At 41.4% G+C, this 19,647-nt stretch overlaps 2 protein-coding genes across 2 annotated transcripts; one reads left to right on the forward strand and one right to left on the reverse strand.

Annotated features, from left to right (window-relative positions):
* The first annotated feature begins 704 nt into the window (after window positions 1-704).
* On the forward strand, window positions 705-13,526 carry LOC306881648 (zinc finger and BTB domain-containing protein 47-like). The gene is made up of 6 exons (XM_079435828.1): window positions 705-1,158; window positions 3,012-4,274; window positions 9,449-9,596; window positions 9,709-9,824; window positions 10,865-11,009; window positions 11,088-13,526. The coding sequence occupies exons 1-6, from the start codon at window positions 1,156-1,158 to the stop codon at window positions 11,492-11,494; spliced, it is 2,082 nt and encodes a 693-aa protein (XP_079291954.1). The 5' UTR covers window positions 705-1,155; the 3' UTR covers window positions 11,495-13,526.
* Window positions 11,781-18,202, reverse strand: LOC306881649 (kelch-like protein 40a). Its single transcript, XM_079435829.1, has 6 exons — window positions 16,918-18,202; window positions 16,429-16,589; window positions 14,048-14,155; window positions 13,769-13,954; window positions 13,542-13,691; window positions 11,781-13,418 (listed from the first exon to the last, which is right to left on the reverse strand). Exons 1-6 carry the CDS (start codon window positions 18,025-18,027, stop codon window positions 13,307-13,309), a joined length of 1,827 nt encoding a protein of 608 aa, XP_079291955.1. The 5' UTR covers window positions 18,028-18,202; the 3' UTR covers window positions 11,781-13,306.
* Between the last annotated feature and the right edge of the window lie 1,445 nt (window positions 18,203-19,647).

A 19,647-nucleotide genomic window follows, 5' to 3' on the forward strand; every position in this document is an offset into this window, starting at 1 on the left:
TCTTACACAGTTCCTCTTAGACAGTTACACCATGTTGTTATCTTTTGACAGAGTTTAACACTAAATGTGCTACATCAGAGCCATTGTTATAATGGTAGCACTTTATTTTACAGTACGTGTACTTCCCTGGTACATGGGCTACATGATAAATATCTTGTACCTACAGGCAAATGAGTGGTAACACAAGGTACTTACCTGTATGTACATGGCAACAAATAAGAGAAACGGCTGTACTATTAACACTGTGCAGTGCTGCTTGAAATTGAAATATAAGCATGGCTTTTTGTTTAAAATACATAATTTTATCCCCCATATTTTACATTTGTGTGGCATTTTTGTCATTTTTAATGGCACATGTGCACAAAGTCTTGGATAAAGTCTAGTAAACACTTTTGCCTTTTGGTATAATAAATTAGATTTTATTGTTCTGGAGGGACCTACTAACAGTTGCACTGACAACAAACGAGATCATAAGAAAGGCATTTCTTGCGTTTTTCTCACAAAACATTCAAAACAAAGAGTTAGGAGTAAGACGTCAAATATCAAATAGCAATTTCAAAACATGAAGTAACATTCTTTTATAGATGCAATTAAGTGTAGAGGGGGAAAAAAAATCAATGAAACGTCTCACTCAGGCACTGCTGTGAGTGTAACGATGACGTTGAACTAAAAGCTGTGTTTTAGCGCCACCGCGTGGCCGCAGCGGCGCTCTGCCGGTGTCTGCGGTGAACCGGTTCACTCCGCGGTGGACTCGCTGACCCTGCTGCTGCCTTGAGCTCTGACTGGACTCTGACTTGGTGCTAAAGGAGACCGTTTGAACGCATCCAAAAATTTGTTCTACCTAAGCGATTATTCTGCCATTTGTAACCATAATTTAGCTCCGAACGCTTCGAAATGTGTTTCCCTCCTCGTTTCATCACGCCCCTGTCGCTTTAAAGCTCCAGACGACCCATATGATTTTCCACCTCCAATCATCATCACTCACCCGGCCGAGAGTGCGAGCCCTTCTGCATGCGGACATGGCGAAAACGGACAGATGTCTAAACAGAAGAGCGCAGTGTGGATATAAATGACAGCTATTTTCTTGAAAACGAAGCTCTGAAATGCTAAGGAGGGGAGACGGTACTCCTTCGAGGCAGAGACCACTGAATAACCATGGTAGTAAGACCCTTCTCTGACTGTTTTTGTTACCTGCATGTCTGTGAACGTGTGCTCGGCCTGTAGAATCTGACAGATATCTGTCACATCTGGAGGATGGTGTGCATGTCATGCAGATGTGCTGGTAGCATGCAGCTTCCACATTTGCCGAGAGCTTCAACAACTTTCTGCTACTTTTTGATAAGATGCTGATGTAATGATTGTTATTATCGAAACATCTGGTCAAATTGGAATAATACCCTTAACTAAATAAACTACACTTAGAAGAAATATGCATAAATTGTACCTTTCGGGCTACAAAAGCTTGTCTAAAGGGCAGTACCCTCAATGCAACTTTCTGCATCCCTAAAGGGTGTATATTAATGCCTTTGAATAGTAAGTATACTTATAGTAGCAATGTGTACTTTTATGATACTATTATGAAACCTTTAGTGGTATTTTTATTTTATTTATTAATTTTCTTTCCTTTATATGTTTACTATTGAAATGTTGTTGTATGCATTTGTCAATTTTATTTAATTTCTGTATTTTCTTAAATGGGTGCGTATAGAGTATTTACAGAGTGTTAACTTTTAGTTTTAGTTACGTTTTCTTATTTGTAAGTCGCTTTGGATAAAAGCGTCTGCTAAATGACTAAAAGTAAAGTAAATTTTTAATTTTTTATTATTTTTTTTTTCTGAGCGTGTACCTGTCCCAGCTATGAGAATAGTGCTAAAAATTATCTGTTTGTAATAATGTTGGTATATATCGTAGAACTATGACATATCAATAATTATTTTAAACTTGATTTAAACTTGACATTAAAAGAAACTAAATAAATAGTTTTATATAATATTGTCAGCCTTGTGTCGTGTGTCTTGTCTCCCGTCCTCATGTTTGTTTCTTGTCCTTGTTTAGTGTGATTATTAGTTAATTCTTGTCCAGCTGTGTTTGTCTAATTATCTATGATTATCCTGTGTATTTATAGTCCTGCCTGATCAGTTAGTTTTCGTCTGGCCTACTTGTTACTCTCCGGTGTTCCTGTCTGTCTCAGCCTTGCCTTGTCTTGCCCTGCCCTGCCTTGTTTGAAGTAAAGACTGTTATATTTTGAGTTTTATCCTCGTCTGCGTGTTCCTCATTCCTCCCTGCTGTGTGCACCGTGACAAATATAATATATTATATTTCACATATCGTCACTGTCTACTTGTTTGGATAATTGGATGACTATATTATGATATATTATGCTAGAATGCTGGAAAGCTTGTGTATCATTCATATTCAATATTGTAATATAGTATTAATTATAAAGCCATCTTTATAAAATATAAAAGCTGCTATACATTTTAAGAAAAATATCAAGATTGGCATTATAAAGAAAATATGTGTTCAATATTTTTATTTAAAAATCATCTTTAATCTAATATGATATAAAATTTCAGATATCTGCACTGGTTAACTGTCTGGATAAATGGATTATTGTATCATGACAGCTGTATGATTTAGAAAATCTGTAAATAACATAATTTATTATATATTATAGTGTCATTAATATATATAATGTTTTCTTTGTGAGGGACCTCTATAAAATATACAAAGGCAGCTACACATTTTAAGGGAAATATCAAGCTTGGCCTTATAAAGAAAACATGAACAAAAAGTGTATAAATCATGTTTAAATATATAATGTCATATAAATCATGTTTTCTAGAAATAGTTTTATATTATTAGAATTTAAAAATGATCATTTGCTTGACTGCTACCTTTTAAAATGACAGTTTCTCCAGCCTGTTGTATGATTGTAATGTAAATCAATATCTAATGTTTAAACATTGAAGTTGATATGCATCTCAATTCAATCTGATGTTCTGTTGTAGCTCATAGTGGAGAAAACTGCTGAACATCCATCTGCAGAGTTCTCCCTCGTTGAGGATGTGACCCTTCACTGCACCTTTTTAATGGACAGGTTGAACAAGCAGCGTCTGTTTCAGCCAGACCTATGTGACGTAGACATCGTCCTCCTGCACCACCATACTTCTTTCCAGGCCCATAAGGGTGTCCTAGCAGCCTACAGCCCCTTCTTCCACTCTCTGTTTGCATCGAGTAAGGAGCTGCGGTGCGTGGAACTCTCTCTGGAGACCCTCAAGCCTCAAGGCCTGCAGCAGATCCTCGACTTCATCTACACCTCCAAGCTGCTGGTCTCCAGCTGCAATGCCCAAGACGTGCTCAAGGCTGCCACGGTGCTCCAGATGAGCAACATTGCCACTTCCTGTAGTGAGCTCATTACTAGAGGCTCGCTGGAAATCAGTCCCAGTGTGGACCAAGCCAAACAGGAAGTCGGCGCTCAGAGCTGGAGCAACAGCAACTCGGTGAACTCCAACTTTCAAATGGAGATCAAGCAAGAGAAGGACCCCACCTGTGCCAGGATCTATGGAGGGAAAAGTGAAGTCAACCCATATGCTGTTCAGGTTGGCGATGGGCGTCCAGTGCAAGTTGGCAGTTGTAAAATAGAAGGGAAGGAAAAGGAAAACCTGAAGGATGCTGAAGAACTTAATTCATTTAATAGAGAGCAAATTATTGTGGAGCTGAACTTGAACAACCAAACACTTCATGTGTCTAAAGGTTTAGAGGGAAACGCGGCAGCTCTGTCGCCCTCAGGACAACAGCTTCCTGTCAAAGTAAGGAGGAGCGATGAGACTGAGGAATCAAGAGACAATTTGGGTTTGGAGGAGGCGGAAGATGAAGGTGAACAAAGTGAAGATGATGATGTGAGACTTGAAGGCACCAGTGAAGAGGAAAGTGAACACACACTACCTGCATTCATGTCTGAAAGACAAGTCGGACAAACCCGGGCCTCGGCTGATGCTGTAGCGATGGTCTCCAGGAAAACCAGTGTGAGAGAGAGGCAGGAGACGGCTCATGGAGGGAACAGTGAGGAGCTTCTGGACCAGGATAGCTTGAAGTTTCAGAGCTTCACCTGTGCGAGGTGCCCCAAGACATTCAACAACCGCTGGTATCTGGAGAAACACATGAACCTGTCACATAACCGCATGAATATCTGTGACAAGTGTGGCAAACGCTTCATTATGGAGAGCGAGCTACTGCTGCATCAGCAGACCGACTGTGAGAAGAGCATACAGGTAAGCTCAACAGCTAAGAGAATGACAGCAAATTCTTTTTTGATCAGCAAATCTTTCAATATTTTTTCCCCTTTTAGGAAGTCATAGAAACACTGTCATGGATTTTGTTTTATTTTATTTTATTTATTTATTTTTGCCTCTAGGGCAAGCGGGAATGTAAAAAAATTATTTTTCACCCTCTGTTACGGGGCTGACGAGACGTGAGACGTGCGGATCCATGTGCAAAGCTTTATTACTAAACATGGTCAGAAAGCAGGCAGGGTCAGACAGTGGCAAACAGGTATGGCAAGGGCAAGACAAAGCAGTCCGTGGAGCAAGCGTGGGTCAACGATCAGCGAACAGAATCCAAAGGGGCAAGGCAGAGAGATAATCCAGAGTCGAGAGCAATAATCCAAACGGGGAGCGAACAGAGTCCAAACGGCAAGGCAAAGGGTAAATCCAGGAAACACAGGCAGGGTCAGACACGGCAGGAAAACAAGGCAAGACTAAGGCTAAGACAATGGCTATATGGCTCTGTAAAGTTGCTATCTCTAGATGAGTGATATACGCTAACAATACTCAGCCCTGAGCTAGAGCAAGTCCCAGGTTAAATAGTGTGTGTGATGGGGTGATCAGTGAATTCAGCTGTGTGATCAGTGTAATCAGCTGCGTGTCGTCAGTGCAATGGATTGTGGGTATTGCAGTCCAGAGAAGTGTGGTGTGAGAGTCAATGTGGTGAGTGAGTGACATCTGGTGGTGATTGTCCGGAAGAGCATGGACCAGATTCGTGACATAGCCCCCCCCCAAGGAGCGGCTTCCAGACGCTTCCAAATAATCCAGGAGGGCGGTGGAGCGGAGGCGGAACAGGGGGAGGGACGGAGGGCCAGGTCCGTGAGGAAGTGGGAAGACCGGGGACTGAGGCAGAACCGGCAGAGCAGGACACCCCGGCGGAACCGGAGACCAGGACAGAGCAAGAGCCCACCAGGGCGGAGCAGACGGACCAGGAGCCCACCAGGGCGGAGTAGATGACCACCAGACCGGAGTAGAAGACCACCACGGCGGAGCAGACGACCACCAGACCCGAGCAGAAGACCCCCACGGCGGAGCAGACGACCACCAGACCCGAGCAGAAGACCACCATGGCGGGGCAGACGACCACCAGACCCGAGCAAGAGCCCACCAGGGCGGAGTAGATGGACCAGGAGCCCACCAGACCGGAGTAGAAGACCACCACGGCGGAGCAGACGACCACCAGACCCGAGCAGAAGACCACCATGGCGGGGCAGAGGACCACCAGACCTGAGCAGAAGACACTCGCCAGGAAGCAGACTGGGCAGGAAACCATGGCAGAGTCTGAGATCTGGGGGAAACGGAGACAGACAACACCGGGAGAGCAGAGACAGATAATACAGGGAGAGCATTCATGATCTCAGGGGGCGTGGCAGGGCAGGACGAGGATTCATAGACTGCGTTTTTAGCCGTGACAGGACAAGGCGTGAGCTCACAGACGGCATCTTTAGCCGTGACAGGACAGGGCGAGAGCTCACAGACGGCCTCTTTAGCCGTGACAGGACAGGGCGAGAGCTCACAGACGGCCTCTTTAGCCCTGACAGGACAGGGCGAGAGCTCACAGACGGCCTCTTTAGCCGTGACAGGACAGGGCGAGAGCTCACAGACGGCCTCTTTGGCCGTGACAGAACAGGGCGTGAGCTCACAGACGGCCTCTTTGGCCGTGACAGGACAGACAGTGAGTTCAGGGGCGGCCTTCATGACCGTGACAGGGCAGACAGTGAGTTCAGAAACGGTCTCCATGGCCGTGACAGGGCAGACAGTGAGTTCAGGAACGGCCTCCATGGCCATGACAGGGCAGACCATGAGGTCAGGAACGGCCTCCGTGGCCGTGACAAGGCAGACCGTGAGTTCAGGAACAGCCTCCGTGGCCGTGACAGGGTAGACAGTGACGTCAGGAACGGCCTCCATGGCCGTGACAGGGCAGACAGCGAGTTCAGGGACGGGTGCCACCACTTCGGGAGGTTCTGCAGCGGAAGCCGCCACCTCTGGAGGCACTGGAGCAGACTCGTGGACAGGAGAGGCCTCAGGAGCACAGTGTGCAGCCCACACACTCAAAATGGCAACCGCCATAACGGGAAGTACAGAGGTCAGGGGAACAGTCTCTGTAACAGACAGGGTTGAGGCCCTGGGAATGCCAGCTACTCGCACTGACATCAGTGGTGGGTCCATCACACTGGATATCAGACAGGGAACTTGAAGGACTGACCTTAAATCCTTGGGTGTGACAGACTCTGGCTGGAGCACTGTGACGTGCTGTGACTCTGGCTGGAGCACTGAGACGTGCTGTGACTCTGGCTGGAGCACTGAGACGTGCTGTGACTCTGGCTGGAGCACTGAGACGTGCTGTGACTCTGGCTGGAGCACTGAGACGTGCTGTGACTCTGGCTGGAGCACTGAGACGTGCTGTGACTCTGGCTGGAGCACTGAGACGTGCTGTGACTCTGGCTGGAGCACTGAGACGTGCTGTGACTCTGGCTGGAGCACTGAGACGTGCTGTGACTCTGGCTGGAGCACTGAGACGTGCTGTGACTCTGGCTGGAGCACTGAGACGTGCTGTGACTCTGGCTGGAGCACTGAGACGTGCTGTGACTCTGGCGTGACAGCGACGACGTGAGCAGACTCTGGCGTGACAGCGACGACGTGAGCAGACTCTGGCTTGACAGCGACGACGTGAGCAGACTCTGGCTTGACAGCGACGACGTGAGCAGACTCTGGCTTGACAGCGACGACGTGAGCAGACTCTGGCTTGACAGCGACGACGTGAGCAGACTCTGGCTTGACAGCGACGACGTGAGCAGACTCTGGCTTGACAGCGACGACGTGAGCAGACTCTGGCTTGACAGCGACGACGTGAGCAGACTCTGGCTTGACAGCGACGACGTGAGCAGACTCTGGCTTGACAGCGACGACGTGAGCAGACTCTGGCTTGACAGCGACGACGTGAGCAGACTCTGGCTTGACAGCGACGACGTGAGCAGACTCTGGCTTGACAGCGACGACGTGAAGGGGTGCTGTTGCTGCCGCCATTTTGTGAGTGAGTGAGGTGTCGCGTTCCTCCGCGACACCCACAGTAAAAGAGGAGCCCACACACAGTAAAGCATAGTCCATAAATTGACTGAGAGATGAACGGGGACCCTCGCGGATTAACTGAGTCTTGAGCGGCTGATTAATGCCCTCACAGAAAAAGTCTATGAGTGCGTAGTCCGGCAGATCAGAAAAATAGGCAAGGTCTAAATACTCCTGAATATAATCCTCGAGCAGTCGCGAGCCCTGCTCGAGGGTTAATAACAGCCGTGCAATGTCCATACCTGGCCAATGTTCCTCTGAATAGCTGCTGGATCCTTGTGTGGCCGAGTATTCTGTTACGGGGCTGACGAGACGTGAGACGTGCGGATCCATGTGCAAAGCTTTATTACTAAACATGGTCAGAAAGCAGGCAGGGTCAGACAGTGGCAAACAGGTATGGCAAGGGCAAGACAAAGCAGTCCGTGGAGCAAGCGTGGGTCAACGATCAGCGAACAGAATCCAAAGGGGCAAGGCAGAGAGATAATCCAGAGTCGAGAGCAATAATCCAAACGGGGAGCGAACAGAGTCCAAACGGCAAGGCAAAGGGTAAATCCAGGAAACACAGGCAGGGTCAGACACGGCAGGAAAACAAGGCAAGACTAAGGCTAAGACAATGGCTCTATGGCTCTGTAAAGTTGCTATCTCTAGATGAGTGATATACGCTAACAATACTCAGCCCTGAGCTAGAGCAAGTCCCAGGTTAAATAGTGTGTGTGATGGGGTGATCAGTGAATTCAGCTGTGTGATCAGTGTAATCAGCTGCGTGTCGTCAGTGCAATGGATTGTGGGTATTGCAGTCCAGAGAAGTGTGGTGTGAGAGTCAATGTGGTGAGTGAGTGACATCTGGTGGTGATTGTCCGGAAGAGCATGGACCAGATTCGTGACACCCTCACCCTCATGTCATTCCAAACCCGTAAGCCCATCGTTCATCTTCGGAACACAAATTAAGATATTTTTGATGAAATTCCAAGAGCTTTCTGATCCTGCATAGACAACAAGGGTCCTTTCAAGGCCCAGAAAGGTACCAAAAACATCGGCAGAGTAGGCCATATGACATCATTGATTCAATCGGAATTTTATGAAGCTACGAGAATACTTTTTGTGCGCAAAGATGACAAAAAATAACTACTTTATTCTTACGAGGTCTTATGGGTTTGGAACGACAAGAGAAAGAGTAATTCATGACAGAATTTCCATTTTTGGGTGAACTATCCCTTTAATTTTTTCATTATTATTTCTATATATACAGTATATATATATATATGTGTGTGTGTGTGTGTGTATGTGTGTGAAACATTTAATGGTTTCACAGGTTATTAATATTTAAAAAAAACTTTTAACAGAAAATATCTATTTGACGTTTTTTATGACAAAACAAGGTTAGTTCAGGTTGTGAAATGTCATGTGGTGACTCTTCAAAACTTAATGATATTATGAGATCATGTATTAAGAATTTGTCTTATTTGTATAAAAATAAACATTTTTATATCTAAAATTACATTTGGAAACCTTTTTCCTGAAAATTGTATAAATGATTTTCAAAACCATATGAAATCAGCATGAATACAGAAAATACATATTTCTGCACTTCACCTGTATATTTAAAACATTTAATGGTAACACTTTACAATAAGGTTCCACATTAGTTAACATTAACAATGAAAAATACTTCTAAAGCATTTATTAATCTTCGTTAATATTGATTCCAGCATTTACTAATACATCATTGAAATGACAAGTTGTTAATATTCAGATATTATTATTAATATAATATTAATGGACTAATAATGAACAGTTTTTTTTTAACTAACGTTAACAAAAATGAATAAATACTGTAACAAATGTATTGCTTATTGTTAGTTAATGGACTGAATATAGTTAACAAATGGAACCTTATAGTAAAGTGTTACCCATTTTTCCTTTTCTTTATTGCGGAGTATGCGGACAATTACCATAAAGTCATTGACCCAGGACCATTCAAACCCATACAAACACAAAAACCTAATGCAGTGGACATGATTGCATTTGTTTTTACTGGTCTTTGTCTCATTTTGTAGTGTCTAACGTGCGGAAAAGCTTTCAGGAAGCTCTGGTCGCTCCATGAGCACAATAAGATTGTTCATGGCTATGCTGAGAAGAAGTACACTTGTGAGATTTGTGAGAAGAAATTCTACACAATGGCTCATGTACGCAAGCATATGGTTGGTGAGTTGTGTTACTGCCATTTTCTCTCTCAAACTTTTACTCCTGGTCTTATACTCTAAACAGTAAACTTTAACTATCTGACTAATCATTGTCTTGTTCAATGTGTCTTTAGCCCACACAAAAGAGATGCCATTTACCTGTGAGATATGTGGCAAGTCATTTAAAAGGAGCATGTCTCTGAAGGTCCACTCTCTCCAACATTCAGGAGAGAAGCCTTTCCAGTGTGAGGTATGGTCAAATTGCGCAATTTAGTAGACGAAGCTGTAACTATATTCATTATTGATTTTTAATAAAAAAAATGGCCTCATTTTATTATAAGGTCCAATTCTCTCTATTAACAAACCATTAACAATGTGTTGTTTGCCTCAATAAACTCTTAATTTGCTGCTTATTAATAGTTAGTAAGGTAGTTAAGTTTAGGTATTGGGTGGGATTAGGGATGTAGAATATGGTCATGCAGAATATGTGCTTTATAAGTACTAATAAACTAATGTAAGCATGCTAATAAGCAACTAGTTGATAGTGAGAATTGGACCCTATACTAAAGTAATAAAAAAAAACATAAAAAGTACATGAACAGTTATTAAAATTGTTTTCTGTTTAAGCCATTTTAATAGTTTAAGCAACACTAAGTTCACTAACACTAACACTTCATTAAGTGTCATGCTTTTACAGTTGGATATAGTTACTGATGTACAATACGTAAACAATAGGGAATGGTAAAATACCATATGTATATGTACATACAATTTGCATAATTAGTACCTTCCCTTTATCAGCATTTTCTCTCAGCAACACAACCAAAGCTGAGCTGTCCTCACCGGCTGCACAATATAACACACATAACATTACTAGTGTAGCCTGATTGTTGAAGAAATGACTCTTATGAACAGGTTCTTTTTTTAGTGAATCAGAAACATTAAAATGTAAATGTTAGAGTCCTTTTACTAAATAGATCAAAAAGATGAGTTACTGATTTGAATCAGTCTAAAACACTGCCCTCTGTTATTAACAACGTAAAAAAAAATGATGTTAAAATATACTGATATGTGAAAATGACAAGAATTTGATGAATCAGAAAATCTGTATTGATACCCAGTAAGAGTAAACAATGAATGTTTTCTGCACAGTAAAATAACCAATAACGTTTTGATTTTAGCCCAGAATTGACCAATCAGCATCCAGGACCAGAACACTCTGTTTCATAATTTCCATTATTAACTGCTGGGCTGACCATATTTGAAATTTGTCCACTCCTTGTCCTGTAGGTCTGCAGTGAGTGTTTTCAGTATAAGTACCAACTGCGCTCTCACATGAGCATCCACATCGGACACAAGCAGTTTATGTGTCAGTGGTGTGGGAAGGACTTCAATATGAAACAGTATTTCGATGAACACATGAAGACACACACAGGTGAGATGCTCGTACACATGTATAGCACTTAGAAATCCTTCATACAGTCTGTCGAAGAGGTCTGCTGGTTCTTTTTAGGAGAGAGACCATATATTTGTGAGATCTGTGGGAAGAGCTTCACGAGTCGTCCCAATATGAAGCGGCACCGGCGTACGCACACCGGAGAGAAGCCTTACCCCTGTGAAGCCTGCAGCCAGCGGTTCCGCTTCTCCAACATGCTGAAAGCCCACAGAGAGAAGTGTTCCCAGGTCAGGAACCCTCCCCTGCTGGACTCCTCTGCTATAACCAATCAAACACAAGCTGCTGCAAACCAAGAACTGTCGGTCGAGATGGAAACACTGAGGGATATTAGCCCACATCTGCATGGTGTAGTCTCTTTTCCATCATCTATGCTCCACTCAGTGGATGGGGGTCCGTCACATTCTCAGCTGCGTTCCCTTACGCCGCTCTACTCTGCTGGAAGGACAGACTCCAGGAACCTGTAACTACTGCCCTGTATTGTTTTTTTGTGATGCAGAGATACATTTTATGTTGCAAAGAGTCTGAGATTTCATGTTAGTCTTATTTTGTTTTCATGTCATTTTCTCTAATATCCCTTCTGTTCCCATATCAAATGTTGACGGTGTCCTCCATGCTATGATAAACCCTAGTTAGGCAAAAAGTATTAAGTATGATACTAAAACTATTACCCAGATGTAGAATACTAAATGTAAGACATTATGTACAGTATATTAAGAGAATAATAAATAGACAACAGCATACTCGGTTTATATAGCTTCCAGTTTACTTTTTATTGGTTTAGATGCTTTATGTAAAAGTTTGTTAGTAAGCACTATTTGTGTTTGGGGTGATGACCTGATATATATGTGTATTCAGAGATTTATAAGTGAGTAACGCAGGTCTTGTTGGTGGTGGAAATGAGCAGTCAGCAGATTCTGTTCTTGGCATTTAACTGGCTTGTTAGTGTAAGGGATTTCATAAATATTTCTTTAGCCCTTACATTTTGTTATAGTTTTATAATTTCTGTTAGAATTTTTTGTTGTATTTGTTCAGAAAAGCACCTTAAAAACAATTTCAGTTGATTTTCCATCTTTGTCTAAATTGTGAATGACTACCATTTGGATGTTGTCAACAGATGGAAATTTATGAGTCAAGTATACGGCTCATTTGTTTTGTTAAAATGTTCCAAAACCTTGAGAGTTTGTGTTTTTGGTGTTGTTCAGATTCATGAATGTGTTTAGGCTGAACGTGTAGGTCAGAAAAACCACAGCAGCCATTTAACAGGTGAATTGGTAGAGATTGTATTAGATTATTAATGACAAAATCAGTTCTCCACTGTTTAGTGTTTATCCACTTCTCTCAGTCTCACACGCAGACTCTAATGTTTGATCTTCTAAATGACAAATCTATTTTTTATTGTTTTTATCTGGTTATTTTTGCACTTGTAGACAAGAATCTTATAGTTTCAGATCTGTAAATGTTTTTACATGGCAATATTTGTAGTATTTTTTTATGAATTGGGTATTGCAATCTTACTTTATTGCTGTAATGTTTTCATTTCTGTCTATGTAATTAAGAATATTTTGGTATGTTCCAAAACCTGAGTGGTGTTCAGATCTCTTCATTCCAGAGTGTTTGTGTTATTATTCATGATGAAAAAATGACTCTGAAGCTCCATCCAGGACCTATGAAAGTCATGATGTCAAGATATAAACATGAAAAAATATGACATATATAATAGAAAATCCTTGTATTCTCTCACCTCTTTCCTTGTGGCTTTGGAGGGTGTATGACAATATTCGTGTTGGCATTTACCACAGACAATTGTGTTTTGTTGTTCGTGTTTTTTAGTTTGGTCATTGTCTACAGTGTATTAGGTTATTGTTCAGTCACTGCCATTTATTTCCCTTTTTATGAATGTAAGAACATTGTATTTTGGTCATAATTGCAAAATGTTCAATTGTAGTTGTCATCTAAAATAACATAATAGAATGATAGAAATCAATGTACATGGTTATTTTGAATAAGTCAAATTATTCAACATCTAATTACCCAAAATGGCTAACAAAGCATTCTTATGAAAAAAAAAAAAAATGGATGGTCTAGTGTTTGTCTCCATCTGCTGAGTTTTCTTGGAACAGCAGCATGAAACACTTCTCTTTTACATACCTTAAGATCTATCACTAACTATATCAACATTAAGCAAAGTCTGTGACAAATGATTCAATGGACTATGTATTGCTTTTTTATGAAGATGTGGGCAACATATGTGTATTTTGTCAATAGATAGCTGTAGATCACATCTTTGTGAGTCTCAAGGTGTTCAGACGCACTCCAACTACTGTGGCCCCTGCGGCATAACTGATCTCCCTCAGGATGCCATTCCAGCAGTTCTCCTCCTCCTCAAACCTGTCACGCAAATTACAATTTGGTTCTCAAATTTCAACTTTAGTTTCAAATATACTGTATGACCAGGTTTCATTAGGCCAATAAGTCTCATTAAACCAGTTTGAGCTGAACATAAATACTCACCTCCATATGTCATTCATTTCAGTGGGCTCCAGTTTTTCTGTGGTCTCATTGGGCATCATAGCAAAACCCCCCACAGCATACAAGCAGCCGCCCAGTTCGATGAGGTTAAGAGAGCTTCTCTCCTGAGGAAACTGCACGAACTCCGACCAGCTAAGGAGGAGGCACACAAGTGAGCAACTTGCCTGAGTTAAGGAGTCTTGACAAAATATGACAAAAGTGTGACTTACGAGTTGCTGGCGATGTCATAGACCTCCACACTGCTAGTCAGGCCATTATCAGTGACTCCAGTCACCACATAGATTTTGTTTTTGTGAACAGCAGTGCCGAATAGCGAGCGGGCAGTTTTCATGGGTGCCAGATCCTTCCATTCAAACTTAGAGGGGTCATAGACACATACTCTCCTCAGGCATTTCCTGTACATCACATTTCATTTAAGTCTGGTTATGAAAACCAAAGACAACCTGGCATAATGTGTTTGTAAAGTAGGATAAAGCCAGATTCATTACTTGCTCTCAGTTTTTCCACCTATCACATAGACCAGTCCTTTGTGTGAAACAATTCCATGTCCATAAACTGCGTATGGAATAGGGTCTGACTCTCCCCATTTGAATGACCTATGTGAAAATGAAATGATCAGCATTCAGCCATGTCAGACAGCATCCTATTGATCAGGGATTCTGGCTAGCACCAAAAAGAAAGGTATACACTGCCCTCTACTAATATTGGCACCCTTGGTAAATATGAAAAAAAAGGCAGCTGTAAAATAAATCTGCATTTTTGATCTTTCATTCAAAAAATCACAAAATTCTAACCTATCATTGAAGTAAAAAAAAATTGAAAGTGAGGGGAAAATCTCATTGTGAAATAAATGCTTTCTCTAGTTCACGTTGGCCACAATTATTGGCACCCAATTATCCTTTTTCCAAGATAACAGCTCTGAATTTTCTCCTATAATGCCTGAAGAGTTTGGAGATCAGAGACCATTCCTTCATCCAGAATCTCTCCAGATCCTTCAGATTCACAGCTCCATGTTGGTGCTTCTTCTCTTCAGTTCACCTCATTTTCTACAGGGTTCAGGTCAGAGGACTGGGACGGCCATGGCAGAAGATTCATTTTGTGCTCAGTGACCCATTTTTGTGTTGATTTTGATGTTTGTTTTGGATTATTGTCCTGATGGAAAATCCAATAACGGCCCATTATAAGATTTCTAACAGACGCAGTCAGGTTTAGATTTTTTTATCTGTTGGTATTTGATAGGATCCATGATGCCATGTCTAGAACTTCCGGCAGAAAAACAGGCCCACAACATTAACTGTGGCATGGCCATGGGGTACTTTTTATCCCTGTTTGTACTAAACCTATCTGGTGGGTCTGCTGCCAAAAAGCTCTTTTTTTGTTTCATCTGACCATAGAACGCAGTGCCATTTGAAGCTCCAGTCGTGTCTGATAACTGAATATGCTGGAGTTTGTTTTTGGATGAGCCAGGAGAATTTTTCTTGAAACCCTCCCGAACAACATGTGGTGATGCAGGGGCTGTTTGATATTTTTTTAGGCTTTTTGACCCCAAGACTCAACTAATCGCTGCAATTCTCCAGCTGTGATCCTTTGAGAGTCTTTGGCCACTCAAACTCTCCTTCTCACAGTGCAATCGAACAAAAATAGACACATGTACTCTTCCAGGCAGATTTGTAAAATCTTTAGTTGATTGGAACTTCTTAATTATTGCCCTGATGGTGGAAATTGGGATTTTCACTGCTCTAGCTCTTTTCTTACAGCCAACAATTTCAACAATTGTTGAAAAGTTCAACAATTTGTTCTGCACATTAGAACTGTTTTATTTGGTTTTACTCCTTGTGATGGATAATAAAGGGAATTTGGCTTTCCTGTGTTCCTTATATTTATAATTGTCATGGCTGGATAATTGCATGCTCCTAGTCACCCTGGTGTGCTAAAAAAATTTAAATATGAATGGGAATATACTTCAGAGATATTTTACTCATAAGAATTTCTAGGGGTGTCAAGGTGCCAATAATTGTGGCCAACATGCATTGAGGAAAAACATTTATTTCATGAATGAGATTTCTCCCCAATTTCGATTGTTTTACTTTAATGAAAGGTTAGAATTTTTGTGAATTTTTGAATGAAAGATCAAAAAGGACAACAATGCATATTTATTTTCACAGCCGCCTTTGCTCATATTTACCAAGGGTGCCAATATTAGTGGAGGGCACTGTATATTCAATCTCAAGAAGATCTACCAAAAAGAGGGAAATATGAAAGGGAAAAACTTAAAATGTAAAATTATTTTGTGAAGTGGCACAGTAAGTTCCTGTAGCTCAAATAGTAGAGCATGGCGCTAGCAACGCCAAGGTCATGGGTTCAATTCCCAGGGAAAGCAAGAGCTGATAAAATGTAAAAACTGTAACTTGAATGCAATGTAAGTCGCTTTGGATAGAAGCGTCTGCTAAATGCATAAATGTAAGTTACTATTTAATTGACATAAAAAAGTGAGTCAAAGATTGATTGTTTAGTGGCTCTGGCTGAATTAATTCAATGAATGATTCGTTGTTAGACTGATTGGAAGCTTATATATAGGATTATTCATATAACTAGTTAAAATTACAGAGTAAACTATCGGAGTATCCCTGGAGAAATAGCAAAACAGGAAGGAAGCTGGAGATGGGAGTGAAATACGTGAGACTCACGGGAAAACATGCATTTATAGTGTGTAGTTAAAAAAAAAAAAAATCTTATGTCAACAAATTTGTTAAGTGAGAATTTGAGAAATTATATTTTTCATATTTCTGACATGCATGAACTCAACATTCTCACACTTCAATTTGAAAACCGCTGCTGTGAATGTCATTTGCTGTATGATTGTACTCACTGTCTGTCGTAGATCATAACAGAATCTAGAGCACGTTCTCCCTCCTTCAGCTCTTTTCCTCCCACCACATAGATGGAGTTCTCAGTCTCTGCCAGACCAAACAGACAACGAGGGTCTGGTAGTGAGGGCATCCCCAACCATCCAGAGCTCATGGGATCAAACTGTAGGATGAAGAAGAGCTTAGATAAAAAAATATAATGATCTAAAATCATTGTTCCTTTCTCATACAAATATAATTATTAATTTGATTCCTTGAACACAATCCCTTCAAAGGTTTCTCTTGAATTACATGAGGAAAATGTCATGCAGGCAACATTAAAAACATGACACATGAGGTTCAAAGCTTTAACAGCTGTTCTGAAGCAAAATAGACTCTGTGGGTCATTCTCACAATTGTATTTTTGGAACCAGAGATTCATGATGCTTTGAGTCATTGATTTGTAATGCAAACATATTTAGCAACATTAGCAAGACTTGACCGTGCGTTACCTGAAGAAAGTACGAACTGAACGGCTGTTCTTTGTTCTCTTCGTTGTACATCAGACCTCCAGCAACAAAGATCTGATTTTCCTTCGTGACAAGACTGCAGTGGTTCTTAGGGATCTCAGTAGATGAAGATGCCACGTAGCATTCGTTTGCGCCAATGTCATACGCTACTGTTCCTGTATCGCTAATCATCAATAAAAGGTCTGTTTGAAACATTCCAAAACGTGGATTGTCATTTAGGATTCCCGGCAGCAAACCCTCCTCATCCTCGTCCTCAGAATCTGCCTTCTCTCCTTCCTTCTTGACCCTTTTGACCCTGTGTAGCAGTCCTTTCTGTGCATCCATGACGATCTGAAGCTCCTTCTTGAGCTCCTGATTCATCCTGATCAATCTGTGGCCTTCGACTTTCTCTTTAAAGTAACTCGACGGCATAAGACGGAAACGTACGCAGTGTAGAAGTTGTGGCAGGTCATTCAATCTCTCGCCCGTGTCGTACTCCACCCAGTCCATGAGAGATTCAAACACCAACTCTTCTCGTTCCACATTCAGAGAGTCACATGTGATGATAGCCGCTAACTCGCTGGGACCCAACTGATGGAAGTCCTGGTCCCGAATGATGAGGGCATACCGGTCACAGATGAAATCCCGAGCCTCCATAGCCAAACGTGGACAGTCCAGCAACAGTCCCAGTCTAAAGATGGCCAGACAATTACTGAGAACCAGCTTCTGCTGCAGATACGACACACACACGCTGAAGATTGATGGAATCTGGTACATGTTGGCCACCATGAAAATGTCTTGGACGTTATGCTCAGTCAGGTTGATATCAGAGGTGTATATGTACCTCAGGATCATTCCCATGACTCCAGGTTCGATGTCTTTTAGAATAATCTCCCGATTTTTGCTCTCTTCCAGGTCTGAAAGGAACATGGCTTTGAAGTAAGGGCTGCTAGCGGCTAGCACTAGCCGATGACAAGGAAACTCTTTGTCTTTGATCTTCAGGACGCAGTCCACAAACTTGTTAGCATCCAGGAGATCACAGAGCCCATCTTGTAGGAGCGTTTGTTGGTACATCCGTGGCTCCGTCACTGGGTCCACTGACAAGGAGGCCATCTTGTTATGGTTTGATGTGATATTTCAGTAGGAGGGAGGGGTGTCCTGGTCCTCTCACACTGCAGAACTGAACTGATTGTATTAACACTGTTACTCTAAAAGAGAAATGGCGGAGGATGTGACGCTTTGGTGTGGCCTCAGCTCCTCAGCTGTCACAAGCTATCAGCTACTGACTGTCCATCTATATATAGAAATGTGTAAATGAACCACACTTAGGGAATGAAATACAAGCTGTCCCTCCCTTCCCCCCACCAAATAGATCAGATCAACAGCTGACATGTTCACTGGGAATATTAAAGTGTAGATCTTATGTATAAGGACAGTAGAGCACCACAAGATGGTTGTGAAATGGGAAAAGCTTGAAAAGAATGTTACAGAGTGAAAGAAAAGATGGAAATCAAACCCATTTAAGACTAGTTTCAAAATGAAACAAACTGAAATAGAAGTTTTGGGAGATAATGTCCACCTAGTGAAGCCCTCTAGTGGAGCAACTCGGTATTATGGGCTCCTATATCTCTATCTCCTATATTAATTCATAGTAGCAAGCATGGCTAATTTTTGAATTTACAACAGGGGGAACAGGACATGTCCCAGGCTAGACTTGAACCTGGGCACCATGAGCACAGCAGTGCTTTATTTGTTCCAGTTCCAGTAGAATGCATTACATTTTTGTTGTTTTGCCATTTGTTCATATGGGGAGGACTGAAGATGGCAGGGAAAACAGGAATGGAAAACTTGCATCCCTCACTTGAGACCCATGGCATAATATGTTTGAATGCATGTGCTAGCCACTAGGTTATTATTATTATAGCTTGTTTACATTTTCACCTTGAACCAATTAATCACAAACAGGTCTTTGTTTAAAGCAATTTCTGTAAGTATTTAATAAAATATTTCCAGTTTGAAGTTATAAACTTTCTAAAGGCACACTCTTAAAATTAAAGGTTTCCAAAGGGAAGTTTTTGTTGTGATGACATAGAAAAATCCTTTTGAGTTCCTCAAATCTTTCAGTCAATAGTTCTTAAAAGAAAAAAAATGTCTTAGTCTAAATAAGAATAATAATCTGAAGAATATTTGTCAACCTTCTGTGTGATGGAAAGAATCCATGGATAATAACATTTTTTTTAGTTTATATGACGACAAGGGAAATTCTAATTTGCGTTAATAACCCATGTAAGGTGACAAAAAATCCAAAGGGAGAATGAAAATTAGGAGATATGTAATGGTGTGCTTATAACAGCATAGCAGACCTACAGTATTCATCAGTGTATATTTTAGGCCCATTAATCAACTGAAATCTCTAGTGTGCCACTCAAAGCTCGATGTAGGACAAAGCCTAATAAGGGAATGTGTTCACACCGTATCATTTGCTAGAGTGTGAAATGAGTAACAGAAAAATGTGACTGCATGAAGTTTAAGTGACTAAACTTTGTGTGGTTTAATGGGGCATCATTGTGACTATTGTTTATAAGTAGTTCAGAATTATGTCAAATAAAAGTTTAACATGTTTCTAGAATGTATGTTTCGTGTCATAATAATGGCTCTAAACCAGGACTGTTATAGTTAACTAAAACTAAAATTAAAACCAAGAAGAAGTTGTAAATTGAAATAAAAATAAAC

Source organism: Barbus barbus (genome assembly GCF_936440315.1).
Source record: "Barbus barbus genome assembly, chromosome: 15".
Taxonomy (NCBI): Eukaryota; Metazoa; Chordata; class Actinopteri; order Cypriniformes; family Cyprinidae; genus Barbus; species Barbus barbus.

Bases quoted from the DNA above. Each gene is read 5' to 3' on its own strand.
- LOC306881648 (XM_079435828.1), top strand. The intron at 4,275-9,448 runs GTAAGCTCAACA...CTCATTTTGTAG, and splicing joins ACTGTGAGAAGAGCATACAG to TGTCTAACGTGCGGAAAAGC. The intron at 9,597-9,708 runs GTGAGTTGTGTT...ATGTGTCTTTAG, and splicing joins TGTACGCAAGCATATGGTTG to CCCACACAAAAGAGATGCCA.
- LOC306881649 (XM_079435829.1), bottom strand. From the start codon at position 18,027: ATGGCCTCCTTGTCAGTGGACCCAGTGACGGAGCCACGGATGTACCAA. The intron at 14,156-16,428 runs GTGAGTACAATC...ATTTTCACATAG, and splicing joins GTTATGATCTACGACAGACA to GTCATTCAAATGGGGAGAGT. The intron at 13,419-13,541 runs GTGAGTATTTAT...TTTGCGTGACAG, and splicing joins GAAATGAATGACATATGGAG to GTTTGAGGAGGAGGAGAACT.